The following is a 15861-nucleotide window of genomic DNA, read 5'->3' on the forward strand; positions in this document are numbered from 1 at the left end:
ATGGTCTCCCCACTGCCGGTGACAGCTCTCCTCCACTGCAGGTGGAAATCGGTACCACCACTGCTTCAACACAATCTCCTACTCAGGGACACTGCCATAGCCTGGAGGGAAACCAGGAAGTGCCTCAAGCTCCCCCCTTTTGTTTCCAGACACCTCCCGATACAGGGGAACCCTACTTTCTCCCCTGGCCTTCTCCACAAGCCATTCCACCTCTGGAAAGAGAAGGGCATCACCAGCTTTGCTACACTTTGTGACCTGGACTCTGGCCACCCTCTGCCTTTTGCACTCCTAGCAGAAAGGTTCTCCCTTACACCAGCCCATGCCTTTCATTATAGGCAATGTATCAGCTACTTAAAAGACATCTGCAGTGATGAACGCAAACGCTTCACCTTAACCTTCTTGGACCGACTGCTCAGGGACGATACCTATAAAATTTCAGACATCTACAAACCCTTGCTCCAGCGATACTCTTCCCCACTGACATCTTCATCTGTCGCCAACTGGAAGAAAGACTTTCCTGACCCGGATTTAGTAGAAAAAAAAATTCTGCAATGTCTTAACAAAGTCTACCGCCTAACTCCCAACGAACTTTGGAGAGAATCGCAACTGAAAATTGCCCATAGGGCTTACCTTCCCTTCCTTCCCTCTGCCACCGACCAGGACAGCACCAAGTGCCCCCACTGTCTCCACAACAGGCCCTCGCTGGTTCACCGCTTCTGGTCCTGCTCCTTTATTTCATCTTTCTGGGACCAGATCCTCGCCTACATCTTCAACGTAACCCTACTGAAATTGCCAAAGGACCCTCTCCTCCTCATCTTTGGTTATTGGGACCCTCTCCTACTTCCATGGTCTCCCACAAGAAGTAGCGTGCCTTCCAACGCCTTACAAACCTTCCCACAAAGACTGGGCTCTACTCTGCTTGCTCCTAGCCAGGAAATCTATTCTAAAGAGCTGGACTTCATCTCTTCCCCCTTCCGTCGCTCAGACGCAGAAAGACCTCCTTTCACTCCTCTACAAGGACCGTTGTAACGCAAATTCCCGGACGAAAAAGCGAAGTCTCGCTTCTATGCGCTATGGCTTCCCTTCATATCGACCACTCTCCCCCCCGGTGGACATTATCAATTTGGACCACTTCACCTTCTTCTACTATGGCACTCGACAACCGTTCTGGGGGTCAGTTCTCCCCCCCCCCCTCTACTGTCTAATTTGCACTTAACAGCCCACTACCCTCCGGGACTGCCCTATGGAACCTCCCACCCCTGGGACTAGGCACGAGAACCCCTGGCCCCTTGCCCTCTCCCCCTCCTTTCACCCCCTTTTGCCTCTTCGTTTATGTGTCCCCCCTCCCCTCCCCATTTTTCTCTCTTTTTTTTTTTTTCTTATTATTTCTCTTCTCTACATTCAATTGCTTTACCTGACCCTATGATAGGTTTCTTTACTTAATCTTGGGAAATGACATTTTCCTGGTTAACTATATATTGCTATCGCAACAAACTCTTGTCTCAGGATCCATCCAGTTACTGTCAGATTGATGCACTGTTTTTACTTGATTCATTACTTTCTATTTGGTTCTTCTATTTCAGTATGTGATATACGTTTACTATGTTGCAGCCACAATATGCTCTCATCTCTCTTTGCGCACCTCATCTGCGATGCTGGTCCAACTGTACTGTACTTATCTTTGTTGCATATGTAATGTTATGTCTGCTTCATTTCTCAATAAATACTCTTTAAAAAAAAAAAAAAAAAGAATGTATTTTGGGTCATTATTTGTGGTATGCACATGCCATGTGAGAGAAATAACATATTACAATGACAATTTTGTGGGGGAGGGGGGGGGGGATCTTCATTTTGCAAAGAATTGTGGGGGAAAAAAAAAATAAAAAATCAAAAACCTCACCACATCTCTTACAAAATTCCTTGGAAAGTCTACTTTCTAAAAAGGGGTCATTTGGGGGGTATTTGTACTTTCCTGGCTTGTTCGGGTCACAAGAAATGAGATAGGCCCCCAGTACATCAGGTGTGATAATTTTTTTTATGATTTGCACCATTTTTTTTTTCAAAAAATTTTCCGTCTTTTTTTCAATTATAGTGCAAAAAATAAAAAACCCAGAGGTTATCAAATACCACAAAAAGAAAGCTCTATTTGTACGAAAAAAAGGACAAATTCATTTGGGTACAGTGTTGCATGACTGAGTAATTGTCATTCAAAGTGTGAGAGCGCTGAAAGCTGAAAATTGGTTTGGTCACGAGGGGGCTTTAAGTGCCCAGTGGTCAAGTGGTTAAAGGGCCGATCAGAGTGCTTTACCATGTGATCAGCTATCAGCCAATGACAGCTGATCACATGATGTAAACAAAACCCATTAATTTCTTTTTTTTTTGCCTTGCGTTGACAGCATGAGAAGAAAACAATAAGCAGAATACCGGCTTGTGTAAATGGGACAATGGTCCCACACACTGCTAAGCATTGCTTACCAGTGCAGCCTCATCAGGGCACATAAAAGAAGGAGAACAATTACCGGTTTGTCAAATTTTATAACAAACTATTAACGTATTTTTTTTTCAAAGTTTTCAGCTATTTTTCTTTGTTTAGCATAAAATAAAATATAAAAACAGATGGTGATTAACCACTTGCCTACTGGGCACTTAACCACTTAAGGACCGCCGCATGCCATTGTACGTCATCACAATGGCATGTACAGGCACAAGCACGTACATGTACGTGCTTGCCTTCCAGTGGGTGTGGGGTCCAATCGGACCCCCTCCCGCTGGATGCGGCGGTCCGTTTCACTGCAGGAGCAATCCGGGATGAGGGAATGGCCGTTGGTTTCTGGCCAGCCCCTCTCGATCGCTCCTGGCGAATGAGAAGCTTCCTCCCACTGTGTATAGTAAACACAAGCAGGGAGGAAGTGATGTCATTCTCCTCGGGGCGGTCTTATTGACCGGACTACGAGGAGAAGTGAAAGTAAGTGTGCACCAACACTACACTAACATGTAGGCACACATAGGTACACAACCCCCCACATTTATTTACTGATCACTGCATTCAGTGTCAGTTGTAACAGTAAAAACTGTCAGGGCAGTTAGTGTTAGGTCCAGGGTAGCCCCCTACCACCCCCCAATAAAGGTTTAACCCCCTGATTACCCCTAGAGTTAACCCTTTCACCCCCTTTTGCCAGTGTCACTAAGCGATCATTTTTCTGATCGCTGCATTAGTGTCGCTAGGTAGCTAGTGTTTTTTTTAGGTTCACCGCTAGGTTTTTATAGCGCTAGGTACCCCCATATACTACCCAATAATGGTTTTAACCCTGATTGCCCCTAGTTAACCCTTTCACCAGCGATCACAGTAGAAGTGTCACTGGTGACGCTGGTTAGCCAGTTAGTTATTTAGGTTCCCCGTCAGGTTTTTATATAGCGCCAGGGACCCCCATATACTACCTAATAAAAATTTGAACCCCCTGATTGCCCCTAGTTAACCCTTTCACCAGTCATCACCGTATAAGTGTTACGGGTGACTCTGCTTAGTTAGTTTGCTTGTTATAGCATCAGGGCACCCACCATTTATTACCCAATAAAGGTTTAACCCCCTGATCACTCGGCGGGTGATATCAATTAGGTTTTAGGGTCAGGGTCTGCGTCGCCCCGGGCAGCGCTAGGTTAGTGCCAGTACCGCTAACACCCACGCGCAAAGCATAAACCTCCCGTAGTGGTATAGAATCTGAACAGATCAATATCTGATCAGATCTATACTAGCGTCCCCAGCAGTTTAGGGTTCCAAAAAAATGCATTGTTAGCAGGATCAGCCCAGATACCTGCTAGCACCTGCGTTTTGCCCCTCCGTCCAGCCCACCCAAGTGCAGTATTGATTGATCACTGTCACTTACAAAACACTAAACACATAACTGCAGCGTTCGCAGAGTCAGGCCTGATCCCTGCGATCGCTAACAGTTTTTTTTGGTAGCGTTTTAGATTTAAATCTGGAAGGCAGTGCTTGGTTTTCGGGGGCCCGTACGTGGCTAGGCTCCCAAAAAGTCCCCCACATGTGGTATTCCCTGTACTTGGGAGAAGCAGCAGAATTTATTTTGGGGTGTAATTTGACTTATGCCCATAGCATGTGTGAGCAATATATCATTTATTGACAACTTTTTGCAAAAAAAAAAAATGTAATATTCCTGCAACTTGTGGCAAAATATAAAATATTTCATGGACTCAACATGCCTCTCAGTAAATAGCTGGGGGTGTCTACTTTCCAAAATGGGGTCATTTGGGGGGGTTTTGTGGTATTTTGGCATTTTATGGCCTTCGAAACTGTGATAGGTAGTGAGGAGTGAAATCAAAAATTTGCACCCTTAAAAATCCTGAAGGCAGCGATTGGTTTTTGGGGTGCCGTACGCGGCTAGACTCCCAAAAAGTCCCACATATGTGGTATCCCCGTACTCAGGAGAAGCAGCAGAATATATTTTGGGGTGCAATTCCACATATAACTATGGCATGTGTGAGCAATATATCATTTAGTGACAACTTTTTGTAAACTTTTTTTTTTTTTCAATGGGCTCAACATGCCCCTCAGCAATTTCCTTGGGGTGTCTACTTTCCAAAATGTGGTAATTTGGGGGGGGGGGGGGGGTTGTACTGCCCTGCCATTTTAGCACCTCAAGAAGTGAGATAGGCAGTCATAAAATTAAAAGCTGTGTAAATTCCAGAAAATGTACTCTAGTTTGTAGACGCTATAACTTTTGCGCAAACCAATAAATATACGCTTATTGACATTTTTTTTTTTACTAAAGACATGTGGCTGAATAAATTTTGCCCTAAATGTATGACTAAAATTGAGTTTATTCGATTTTTCTTATAACAAAAAGTAGAAAATATCTTTTTTTTCCTCAAAATTTTTGGTCTTTTTCCATTTATATCGCAAAAAATAAAAATCGCAGAGGCAATCAAATACCATCAAAAGAAAGCTCTATTTGTGGGAAGAAAAGGACGCAAATTGTGTTTGGGTACAACATTGCATGACCGCGCAATTACCAGTTAAAGCAGTGCAGTGCGAAATTGTAAAAAGACCTCTGATCCTTAGGCTGAAAATTGGTCCGGGGCTGAAGTGGTTAAACACCCTTCCTGCCCAGACCGATTTTCAGTTCTTGGTGCTCTCACATTTTGAATGACAATTACTCAGTCATGCAGCACTGTACCCAAATTATTTTTTTGGCCTTTTTTTCCCCACAAATAGAGCTTTTTTTTGGTGGTATTCGATCACCTCTATAAATGAAAAAAAGACAGATCATTTTGAAAAAAAAATGCATATTTCTTTGTTTCTGTGACAAAATTATGCAAATTATTAAATTTTTCTTCATAAATTTTGGCCACAATTTATACTGCTACATGTCTTTGGTAAAAAATAACCCAAATTAGTGGATATTATTTGGTCTTTGTGAAAGTTAGAGAGTCTACAAGCTGTGGTGCGAATCATACAAAATTGATCACATCTGATGTACTGGTGGCCCACCTCATTTCTTGTGACCCGAACAAGTCAGGAAAGTACAAATACCCCCCAAATGACTCCTTTTTGGAAAGTAGACATTCCAAGGTATTTAGTAAGAGGAATGGTGAGCTTTTTGATGTTGTCATTTTTTCCCACAATTCTTTGCAAAATTAAGATTTTTTATTTTTTTTTCCACAAAATTGCCATAGGTTATTTCTCTCACGTGGCATGTGTATACCACAAATGACACCCCCAAAACAATTCTGCTACTCCTCCTGAGTATTACAATACCACATGTGTGGGACTTTTGTACAGCCTGGCCACATAGAGAGGCCCACCATGCAGGGAGCGCCGTCACATGTTCTAGGAGCATAAAATTACACATCTAACTTGTTGACTACCTATTACACTTTTGAAGGCCCTGGAGCACCAGGACAATGACACGTGACACTGACGTAGCACTGATGACAGATGGCACTAATACGTGGCACCGATGACGCGTGACACTGACGACTGATGGCACTGATAAGTGGCATTGATGACGCATGACACTGATGACAGATGGCACTATGTTGCACTGATGACAGATGACACTGGGGAGGATGGCACTTTTTTTCCTTTTTTTTTAACTTACAGCGGCTGCAGCCGTTGATCTCTCCCTTCTCACACGCTGTCTGTGTGAGGAGGGAGAGCGGCGCTGAGAGATGATCTCATATGTTTACATATGAGATCATCTCTCATTGGATACGCCGATCGCGCTGTAAACGGTCGCTGTGATTGGCCGTTTACAGCGATCTGTGACTGGCTGTGTCCGAGGGACAAGGCCAGCACAGAACTTCCCCGATGCGTGCTCACGGGACGGCCTCCCGGCAGTTAGCATCCGCTCTGTAGCCGTCTTTCGCTATAGGGAGGGCACGAAGCGGTTAAATACCACCATAAGAAAGCTCTATTTGTGTGGGAAAAAACAGTTTCATGTGGGTACAGTGTAGCATGACCGCACAATTGTTAAATACTGAAAATTGACCTGGGCAGGAATGGGTTAAAAGTGGGCAGTAAGCAAGCGGTGAAAAACTAAGAAAAACTCGTATTTTTCTTTCAAGATTGTCAATATTTTTTACTTATTTTATCGCATTCATTATTTATTGACTTTCACCAATGTGTTATTTGCCAAGCGCTTTTGCTTCAAGTGGTAAATACCGTATAAAGCAGTAGTAAATTGACATTTTCAGGATCGCATGTGGCATTTGGGAAAACACCTAAATACAGCATTCGATCAAGTTCTGTAAATGGAGCCCATAGCTCCAATGGAATATACCTCCTCATAGAATACAGTACGTGCGATATATGAAATACAACTCCTTAAAAAAAAAAAAAAAAAAAAAAAAAAAACACACAACACACATATACATATGTATATAGCTGCAATATAATACAGTATACGAATGGAATACACGTATAGGGTAGCCAGGGTCCCGTCTCACCAGAACGCAGCGTTGAGACTGAGGTGGAGCAGTGCGCTGTGCCGAGGTCTCTCCCAAACCAGTACGGCCTGCAGGTATGAGACGAGCGGTTCGTAGCTCCGCAGGGTCCCTAGCAAGATTTCCTTCACAGCTCGGATATGTTCTTCTTTGTGCTGTGCAGCTGAGTCCCGTCCCCACCCACTCCTCGTTCTCCTCACTCCCGAACATTCAGCCTCCGTTGATCTCTCCTCAGTTGCTCTCTGCGCCATCTTTAATTCACCGGGTTGTCAACATTGACGTCACTCTTAGTCTCTGACGTTAGAAAATAACGTCACACTTATTATTTTGGCCACAAAAAATCAATTATGAAAACAATACCAAGTCTGAGTTACGTTAAAAAAAAAAAAAACACCGGGAGATCAACAGGTCAGTAAAAAACAACCCACCACTGTTGTGAGACTGAAGCGCCTGCGCAAACCTATCTCCCACCGCATAACATGGCGATGGTTCGGCAGATTAGGCGATTCGTCAGATTTTGTAACGGAAGTGACGTACCGCCTCTTGTATCCTTACTGTGGATGAGTGCGGGGTGTAGCAAGATGGCGGCGACGTAACGTCACTTCCGTTACAAATTCTGACAGGTCGCTTAATCTGACGAAACACCTTCATCTTCGAAATAGCTGCTTCCACCCTCAGCATAGTAACATTTTCATTCCATGAATGTTTCCATACGGCATCCATCAACCAAAAACGGCCTTTCTTGTTTCGTTTCTCTTAGTGGGAAGCGAATTTTCGTACAGTGACGTCACCATCACGGAAAAGCTTGAGTGTGACAAGGTTTAGCTCTTCTGGCTTTGTTGTTCCGTACCATGACGTAAAGCCGCAGTTGGAGGATCAGAACGCGGGTGGCAGAGCGGGACAACATAGAGTCGTGTAAGGAACTATGCCTCGGGAGATCATCACGCTGCAGCTTGGCCAGTGCGGGAATCAGAGTCAGTATCGCGTTCTGTTATTCAATGCTATGTGGCGTTACTTACGTTTTTTTTATTTTTTTATTTAAGCATGTCCGGGTGTCGTCCTATGAGGTTCTTTGTAGTTGTCTACTAGGTTTCGGCAAACATTATAGTGCATGAGCTTTTTTTTTTATTTTATTTTATTTATTTATTTTTAATTTAGGGAAACTGGCTTTATGTAGAACGGGATTAGAAGATTTAGCATAATGCAAATAACTACATCCCATTTCAATAGTTGGCAGTTTTCTGTATGGTAAGGTTTTCCCTTACGAAAGTAATTAAAGTGGTTGTAAACCCTTACAAACCACTTTGACCTACAGGTAAGCCTAGATTAAGGCTTACTTGTCGCTCCAAGAAATATCTGCTAAACATACACAGTTTAGGAGATATTTGCAAAAAGACAGGCACCCCTGTCTATGGAGTACTGAGCATGCCACTGCTAATGGGGATATGCTGTTAGTTGCTGCTCCTGTGCGCATGTGCGGGAGTGACCTCATTGCTGCTCCGGTGCTGTGAGTGGCCGGAGCAGCGATACCCAGAAGAAGATGGGCGCTTCGTGCTACAGGGGACAGCGGTGACACCGCTGGATCCTGTGTCAGGTAAGGGACACATAATAGCCTGTTATGCTTTACCTTTGCAGGGAGACAGGGTTTACTTCCTCATTAACTAGAATCCCCTCTGTTATTGCAGGTTAAATCGCTCAGTGCCTTTTTTTTTTTTTCTTTTTTTTTTTTTTGATGGGGTTTAATGCCTTATGTCAGACCACTGCAGAGCTGTCATGTGACCACCTAAGGCCCTTCTCCCCGTGAAGTCAGAGGGAACCTCAGCCCCTCCCTCTGTAGTCCTTGGAGCAGGGCAAGATAGCTCTGGGATATCCAAGCTGACTGACAGCGGCAGCCTTGCATAAGGTATTGTGCCACATAATTTTTAAAAAAGAAACTCACTGAGCGATTTAACCTGCAATAACATAGGGAATTCTAGTTAGTAGAGAAAGTGACTTAACAACTACTTTAACCACTTGAGCTCCTGAAGATTGTTCCCTCCTTGTTTTTTTTTTTTTTGTTTTTTGTTTTTTTTTGGTTTTTAATGTTTTATAGCAGAAAGTTAACCTTTTTTTTTAATTGTCAATCTTTGTTTTATAGCAATAAAAAAAATCCAGTGGTAATCAAATACCACCAAAAAATGTATTCATGGGTGAAAAATTACATCACTTTCATGTATGTACATCATTGCATGACTGCGTAAATTGTTAAAGTAATGCAGTGCCAACAAGCAAAAAATTACCTGTTCAGGAAGGGGAGTAAATCTTCCGGTGGTATGAAATCCAAAACTAAACATTTATTATATGGCAGCTTGCCAATTCTTGGATGTGGCAATTGCATAACAGACAGTCCCTGAGTTACATACAGTGTCTTGCGAAAGTATTCAGCCCCCTTGAACTTTTCTGCCTTTTGCCACATTTCAGGCTTCAAACATAAAGATATAACATTTTTATTTTTTGTGAAGAATCACCAACAAGTGGGACACAATTGTAAAGTGGAACGAAATCCATTTGATTTTTGAAACTTTTTTTTTTTTTAATTAATAAAAAATGAAAAGTGGGGCGTGCAAAATTGTTCGGCCCCCTTGCGTTAATACTTTGTAGAGCCACCTTTTGCTGCGATTACAGCTGCAAGTCGCTTGGGGTATGTCTCTATCAGTTTTGCACATCGAGAGACTGAAATTCTTGCCCATTCTTCCTTGCAAAAACAGCTCGAACTCAGTGAGGTTGGATGGAGAGCGTTTGTGAACAGCAGTTTTCAGCTCTTTCCACAGATTCTCGATTGGATTCAGGTCTGGACTTTGACTTGGCCATTCTAACACCTGGATACGTTTATTTGTGAACCATTCCTTTGTAGATTTTGCTGTGTGTTTGGGATCATTGTCTTGTTGGAAGATAAATCTCCGTCCCTGTTTCAGGTCTTTTGCAGACTCCAACAGGTTTTCATCCAGAATGGTCCTGTATTTGGCTGCATCCATCTTCCCCTCAATTTTAACCATCTTCCCTGTCCCTGCTGAAGAAAAGCAGGCCCAAACCATGATGCTGCCACCACCATGTTTGACAGTGGGGATGGTGTGTTGAGGGTGATGAGCTGTGTTGCTTTTACGCCAAACATATCGTTTTGCATTGTGGGCAAAAAGTTCGATTTTGGTTTCATCTGACCAGAGCACCTTCTTCCACATGTTTGGTGCGTCTCCCAGGTGGCTTGTGGCAAACTTTAGACAAGACTTTTTATAGATGTCTTTGAGAAATGTCTTTCTTCTTGCAACTCTTCCTTAAAGGCCAGATTTGTGCAGTGTACGACTGATTGTTGTCCTATGGACAGACTCTCCCACCTCAGCTGTAGTTCTCTGCAGTTCATCCAGAGTGATCATGGGCCTCTTGGCTGCATCTCTGATCAATCTTCTCCTTGTCTGAGCTGAAAGTTTAGAGGGACGGCCAGGTCTTGGTAGATTTGCAGTGGTCTGATACTCCCATTTCAAAATGATCGCTTGCACAGTGCTCCTTGGGATGTTTAAAGCTTGGGAAATCTTTTTGTATCCAAATCCGGCTTTAAACTTCTCCACAACAGTATTACGGACCTGCCTGGTGTGTTCCTTGGTCTTCATGATGCTCTCTGCGCTTTCAACAGAACCCTGAGACTATCACAGAGCAGGTGCATTTATACAGAGACTTAATTACACACAGGTGGATTCTATTTATCACCATCAGTCATTTAGGACAACATTGGATCATTCAGAGATCCTCGCTGAACTTCTGCAGTGAGTTTGCTGCACTGAAAGTAAAGGGGCCGAATAATTTTGCACGCACCACTTTTCAGTTTATTTGCTAAAAACGTTTAAAATATCCAATAGATTTCGTTCCACTTCACAATTGTGTCCCACTTGTTGGTGATTCTTCACAAAAAAAAAAAAAATTTATATCTTTGTTTGAAGCCTGAAATGTGGCAAAAAGTTGAAAAGTTCAAGGGGGTCGAATACTTTTGCAAGGCACTGTACATCCAACTTGCATACGACTCATTCTTATAAATGGAGGGAGACAACCGGAAGTGAGAGGAAGCCTAGCCCTAGGAAGGGAAATTTCCTTCTGTAAGAGTTATCATGGGGACAAAGGTGTTTTAACTGAAGCTTTATCACCAATCCTTGTTTCCAGGACAGCCCAAAATTTTCAAAATCCAGTTGTCACAGGGACAGAAAGTTTCTGAACAAGGGCACAGACCGCAAATCAAATGTTACAGGGTTTTTAACCAATGCCTATGCTATGCGTAAAATGTAAAAAATATTTTTTTGACTGTCGTTGCACCTAAAACAAAAATGTACTTGTATCAAGTGACGTTCAAGTTCACACAGTGGTGTAGTGGTTAGCGCTCTCACCTAGCAGTAAAAAAGGGTCGCTGGTTCGAATCCCAACCACGACACTACCTGCCTGGAGTTGGCATGTTCTCCCTGTGCCTGCGTGGGTTTCCTCCGGGTACTCCGGTTTCCTCCCACACTCCAAAGACATGCAGGTAGGTAAATTTGGCTTCTGTCCAAAAATTGGCCCTAGTATATGAATGGGGACCTTGGATTGTGGGCTCCTTGAGGGTAGGGACCAATGTGAGTGTGCAATGTACAGGGATAGGGACAATTGTAGACACTCAGGTTGAACTTGTGTCTTTATTCAACCTTACTAACTATGTAACTTGAAGCTGAACTTTACCCATAACAACCTGATAAAACATGTTTTTCAGCAAGGAACATACATTCCACATTAGTAATTATGCTACCAAATTATGAAGCTGAGGTTAGCTCATTATTCAGCCAGCTTCTTATTTGGATGGAGAAGTTGGCTCCTTAACTTTTTATTCACAAAAGTTATTCTTTACTAAACAATCATCTGCAACATTTAAAATAAAATTATGAACTTAACAATGCTGTCTCCCTAACTGCCATGTACTTCAAGGGGTAATTATGAATAAATAACTTTTTTCTATATGAAAACCATCTTGACTCACCCAAATTCTATTTATCTTGAGTACCCTATTGTAGCGATGACACTTTGGACAAAGTGTCATGTACAAATTTTAGTTTTTGCCTCAGAGCAGTAATGGAGTTATGAGGGTTAATCGTGTAGGTTAACTGTGACATCAGTTGGGCTGGGCTGCGTTAGAGTTCTGCCTGGTCATGTGTACAGTTAAGTGCACGTGACGGGTTTAGAACAAGGCCTGGTTGGACGTTTTGTGTATCGGCATTCCTCGGAACCAATCAGTGGGTGTGTTGGGCCCCACTGAGGAGTCTGGGGAAGGGTACTTAAGATGTTGAAGTCGCGTGTTCTGGGTTCGTTGGAGAGGCCATAGTGGCCTGTTCCTGATTCTGCCCCGGGGTAGCCCCGTGAGGGGTCCCAGTCATGGGAGCTGGTGTCGCTCCGCAACATGCTTCGGTTAGTTAGCCCCTACAGACCCACTTGGTCTGGGGTGAGGATCCGTCTGTTCCTGAGTCTCGGAACCGGCTAGTTCGAGGCACAGTAACTGAGGGAGGATTCAAGGTGTCTGGGTGTGCTCTCGGCTTGGAGGGGCATCACAGCTCGTGTAAGTGACTGGGGGAGGGCTCTTTGGAGGAGGGCCAACAAGCTGTCATCCTAAGAAGTGCCTGGTTGCTGGGTTGTGAAGGACATTGACGAATCCATGGTTTTTCCCAGTACTGCCAAAGAGATGGAGAACGTTCCAGGTGCTGAGGAAAAAGGTTCCTGTTCACTTTCAGTTACAACTTGTTCAAGATCAGAGATTTTACAAGTTCTGAATCAAAGTGCTGATTGCCATAATCTCTGGCTAGAGATTTGTTCAGCTTTGAAGCGCCCAACTGCGAGTGGCTACTCTCTGGGTGGAACTAGAGACTTTCTTATATTTGCAGTTCAAGGTGCCTGAATTCTTTCACCCTTGCCCTCTGTTCCCATACGAGACTGTGTTTGTTGGATGTTACCCCTGCAAATAAAAACCTTCCTAAAGGACTTTTATGATGTCAGCGTTCAAGGTTGTTGGGTACTAACTCTGGGAACCTCTAGACGTGGAAGAACAAGCCAAGCGGAGGAAACCGGTAAGCCCAAGGGTTATGGCCGCTACACTACTATATAGGAATGTTCCGTTTGACCTGAGCCAAGTGATCTAAATCATAAAATATGGCACCAAATGATGTACCATGATAACATAAAAATTACAGAATATAATGTATAGGTGATTCCAATGCTACTAATCACTGGATCATTGAGCTGCACAATTAATCGTCAAGAATCGTTATCGAGATCTTGACTAGAGTGTTTCACAATTTTTTTTTCTATGCAAATCCATTCTCTCTGCTCTTCCGAAGCCACAGCCTTCAAAAGAAAGGGAGAGAAACTGGGCAGTCAAGAATCTGTCAGAAACCATGAATCAGACTGAGACAGATGTACAATTAAATCACACTTGTTGCTGTTCTGGCGCCACATGAGGAGGAGGTGATCGCCCTCAGCTCCCGCGTCCTTCCTCACAAATCCTGCCTAACATACCGGCTCAGGCCTCGGGGAGAACCCACACTACCTCTGCAGACGGGTGAGACATCATGGATCGCTTCGTAGAGCGATCGTATGCTAAAGCGGCCTCGGCGGGCATCCCGCGGGAGAGACGCACGCGGCCAACATGGCGGCCACGCCGCCCTTACAAGAGCAGGCCTCGCTGCCTCCGGGACCCCCGGGTCAAGCAGTGCCTATCAAGGCTGACCCTGCATCCCCTGAGGGAATAGCACAAGCTGTGGTTCTTTTTCTGGGTCCCACACTCGTGGCTATGGTAGACGCAGCGGTTAACAGAGGGCTGGAGCAGCTCCACTTAGAAGTCCGGGCCCAGGCATAGAGGCTGCAACATACAGAGGAACGTATCTCGGCGCCTGAGGATGAAACTGCAGGCGCATCTGTTAAGATCGCTAGGGTTCTTAACACACGAAGAGATTTGGGAGAAACTTGACGATTTGGAAAACCGGTCGAGGAGGAACAATCTACGCATTATTGGTCTCCCGGAATCGGTCACTTCAGCCCAGCTATCCACGCTCTGCGCCAAAATAATCCCTGAATAACTGGGCCTCCATACCGTGCACGATCGAACGGGCTCACCGTATTGGACAACCGTCCGAATCACGCTCCAAGCCTCGCCATGTTATCGTCAAGTACTTGAACTATGCTGATAAAACGGCCATCATGCAAAAGTTCCGCAGCTCCTGCTCTTTGACGATCGATGGGGCTAAATTGCTGTTGTTTGCTGATTACTCCGTGGAGGTGATGAACAGACGCAAAGGCCTTCTCTCCGGTGTGTGTACAACCCTCTACGACAACCACATCAAGTTCTCCTTGTCCTATCCGGCTACGCTACGCCTCCAAACGAACAAAGGAGACCAACTTAACTTCACCACGCCAGAGGAAGCGGAAAGGTATGTTGAATCCATGAGCACTGACATGGACCACTCTGCCATGGCTGACTTATCATCTTCCCAATCTGCAAGCAAAACAGCTGTGCCTCCTAAGCCTCAACGCAGCCCCACAAACCCTCCATATAAACGCATCAGAGTCACGCCTAAGGATGACTGTTCAGGACACCGCTGACATTCTTCGGTGCACCTACCTTTCTACAGTTTGATGGAAAGTTAGGGGGAGAGGGTTTGCTTTTATCCTGGATCTCCCTCTTTCTCCCTCTGGACCTTCTGGGACCAGTTGGCCTAATATGGGCTCTGCTGATCGCTGGCAGGGTACCCCTACTCCCATGCTCTGGTCTGGAAGACCTGCCCCCCTTTTGATTACTTATGAAGTTCCTATTTTTCAGGACGTTTTCTCCCTGGTTCTTTGCTTTATGCTGTATGATGTTATTAATCTAGGGGCTACGGCTTTCAACTCGGCTCATTTACCCTATCTATTTCCCTAACACGGGTGGGTGTTCACCACGTGACTGTAGGACCTATCTGGAGCTGGGGTCAATATTTTTTTTTTTTATCCCCCTGCCGGATCAGTTAATATCCCCTCGCTGGGATAATGGGTCTTACCCGTTGCCACGTGTATTTGTTTCTTCTCTGTTATTTTCTATACCTCCCCCTCTGGCCCTCTAACAGCCATCAGGGAAGGAGCGGGACAGGGCTGATAGCCGAGATTGAAAGTTGTGCCTCGTGTGGAAAAAAGGAAAGTCCCTATTTGTTGATATGTTATTTTACATGTTGTGTTTTGTAATTTTGCTAAGATATTTTGCTTATACGATCGTATACCAGGTACGGATATTTAGTATAGTTGTAGCACCCTTGGGGATTGAAGTCTCCATGAGGAGACACTTACATGCAGGGACACTGGAGCACAGCAAGGTCGCCCCTGCACCAACCACTATGGTTATTTTTCTATCTAACTCTTACATGGCATCCGCAGGTAGTGGGCATCCGCGGGCCAGGGCCATTACAGTGATCCCCTATTTGGATGATCTTCTGTTTGTCGCCCGGTCTTGCCAGCAGCTAGAAGAGGATCTACAGGAGGCGCAGCCCTTTCTGTGTTCTCTTGGTTTGTTGATCAATCTGGACAAGTCCCAGTTGATCCCAACCCAGGAAGTACTGTATCTGGGTTACAGAATCTCCTCTGTAGAGGGGAAGGTCTTTCTCCTGTTATGGCTATTTTTATATCTCACTTAAATGATTAACGATAAAAGAAATAAGTGATTAAACCTTTGTCTATATAAGAATAAAAATGAACGATAACAGTGCGAAAAGATAAACGATTACCTTTTTATTTATACAGAAAAGAAACTTTAGAATAATTAGAACTTGGATAACTCAAGTGATGTTACAAGTACAGTGTTGCTTAGGCTGCAAAGATAATTTAGGCCATATGGTT

General features: G+C 44.2%; 2 protein-coding genes across 9 annotated transcripts in view; one reads left to right on the plus strand and one right to left on the minus strand.

The window, feature by feature from the left end:
• Nucleotides 1-7382, minus strand: part of RETREG3 (reticulophagy regulator family member 3) — a 489061-nt gene extending 481679 nt beyond the window's left edge. For all 5 annotated transcript variants that reach the window (XM_077459456.1, XM_077459453.1, XM_077459457.1 and 2 more), the window contains exon 1: nt 6964-7382. In XM_077459456.1, the coding sequence (XP_077315582.1) occupies nt 6964-7211 (248 nt within the window). In that variant the 5' untranslated portion in view covers nt 7212-7382. The remainder of the gene's footprint in view (nt 1-6963) is intronic.
• Nucleotides 7383-7611: 229 nt separating this feature from the next.
• Nucleotides 7612-15861, plus strand: part of TUBG1 (tubulin gamma 1) — a 317008-nt gene continuing 308758 nt past the window's right edge. Inside the window, exon 1 of one of the 4 annotated variants that reach the window (XM_077459460.1) lies at nt 7612-7934. In XM_077459460.1, the coding sequence (XP_077315586.1) occupies nt 7886-7934 (49 nt within the window). In that variant the 5' untranslated portion in view covers nt 7612-7885. The remainder of the gene's footprint in view (nt 7935-15861) is intronic. The other 3 variants (XM_077459458.1, XM_077459461.1, XM_077459459.1) reach the window with 3 other exon arrangements.

The sequence above is a fragment of the Lithobates pipiens genome, unplaced genomic scaffold, assembly GCF_037356315.1.
Source record: "Lithobates pipiens isolate NorthernLeopardFrog02 unplaced genomic scaffold, aLitPip1_a1.2 Scaffold_28, whole genome shotgun sequence".
Taxonomy (NCBI): domain Eukaryota; kingdom Metazoa; phylum Chordata; class Amphibia; order Anura; family Ranidae; genus Lithobates; species Lithobates pipiens.